The sequence below is a fragment of the Pygoscelis adeliae genome, unplaced genomic scaffold (genome assembly GCF_000699105.1).
Source record: "Pygoscelis adeliae isolate BGI_AS28 unplaced genomic scaffold, ASM69910v1 Scaffold1275, whole genome shotgun sequence".
Classification (NCBI taxonomy): Eukaryota; Metazoa; Chordata; class Aves; order Sphenisciformes; family Spheniscidae; genus Pygoscelis; species Pygoscelis adeliae.
Window position 1 is genome coordinate 19,294 of NW_008824732.1, and position 1,010 is coordinate 20,303.

General features: G+C 61.0%; 1 protein-coding gene across 1 annotated transcript in view; it reads left to right on the plus strand.

Annotated features, from left to right (window-relative positions):
• EWSR1 (EWS RNA-binding protein 1) overlaps positions 1-1,010 on the plus strand; it is a gene marked incomplete at both ends in the record, with an annotated part of 22,435 nt that overhangs the window by 16,538 nt on the left and 4,887 nt on the right. Inside the window, 2 exons of the mRNA XM_009323404.1 lie at positions 305-434; positions 880-998. Coding sequence (XP_009321679.1) covers positions 305-434; positions 880-998 — 249 coding nt within the window. The remainder of the gene's footprint in view (positions 1-304; positions 435-879; positions 999-1,010) is intronic.

Consider the following 1,010-nt stretch of genomic DNA (forward strand, 5'->3'; position numbering starts at 1 on the left):
GGGGGGGTGGGGAAGAGCGCAGGAGGAGGCGGGGGGGCTGCAGCTCGGTTCTTGCGCTGCCAGGTGGAGGCGGGAGAGGCCCGTCGGGCCAGGCAGCGCTGTTCTGGGCCGGTTCCTTCGTTTGTTGGCTTGCCCGGGCAGTAGCTGCCGCCCATGGTAAGCCGGAGGGGCCCTTTCTTCTTGCCCCGGAGTCGCCAAAATGAGGCTCGGTCGTCTCGAGTCGAAAGCAGAACGGAGGAGAGCAAATCCCCCGCTCGGCTTATGGGGAGATGCGACTCGAGGTGGCGTTTTGCTGTCCTGCTAGATGAACAAGAGGACTGGGCAGCCTATGATAAACCTCTACATCGACAAAGAAACCGGCAAACCAAAAGGAGATGCCACGGTATCTTACGATGACCCGTCTACCGCCAAAACAGCGGTCGAATGGTTTGATGGTGAGTGTGCGGGGGGTGTTTTGGGATGGAATCGCTTTGTCCTCGATTTTCTTCAGAGCTAAAATTCTTGTCCGGCTGAAGTCGGCGTTTCTGTCCTCGGTGCGTGGAGGATCGTGGGCGTTTAAGGCTAGCTCTAGGTGGTCAGGCTTTTGCCGAAGAAGCTCCTGGTTTGAACTGGAACGGATAAGCGTGGTGCTTGGGTTGTGGTTGCCCTCGGTTGCCCGGGCTTCTGTCACCTGTCCTCTCCTGCAGCGGGGGTTTATCTCGGTCCCGGGGGTGGAATTTTGCCCTTCTGCTGTCTGTGACGCTTGGGTCAAATCTTCCGTGCGAGGAACGGCTCGGGGCAGCGGTGTGTCCCGTGGGAAGATGTGTGCGGTACCCGGGTCCGGCGCAGAGCGGGCGTTCGCAGCGCAAAGCGATGCTCTCGCCCTCGTCTTCCTCCTAGGGAAGGATTTCCAGGGGAGCAAGCTCAAAGTCACCCTCGCGCGGAAGAAGGGCCCGATGAACAGCATGCGAGGCGGGATGCCCCCGCGTGAGCAGCGGGGAATGCCTCCCCCGCTCCGCGGAGGTAACGGC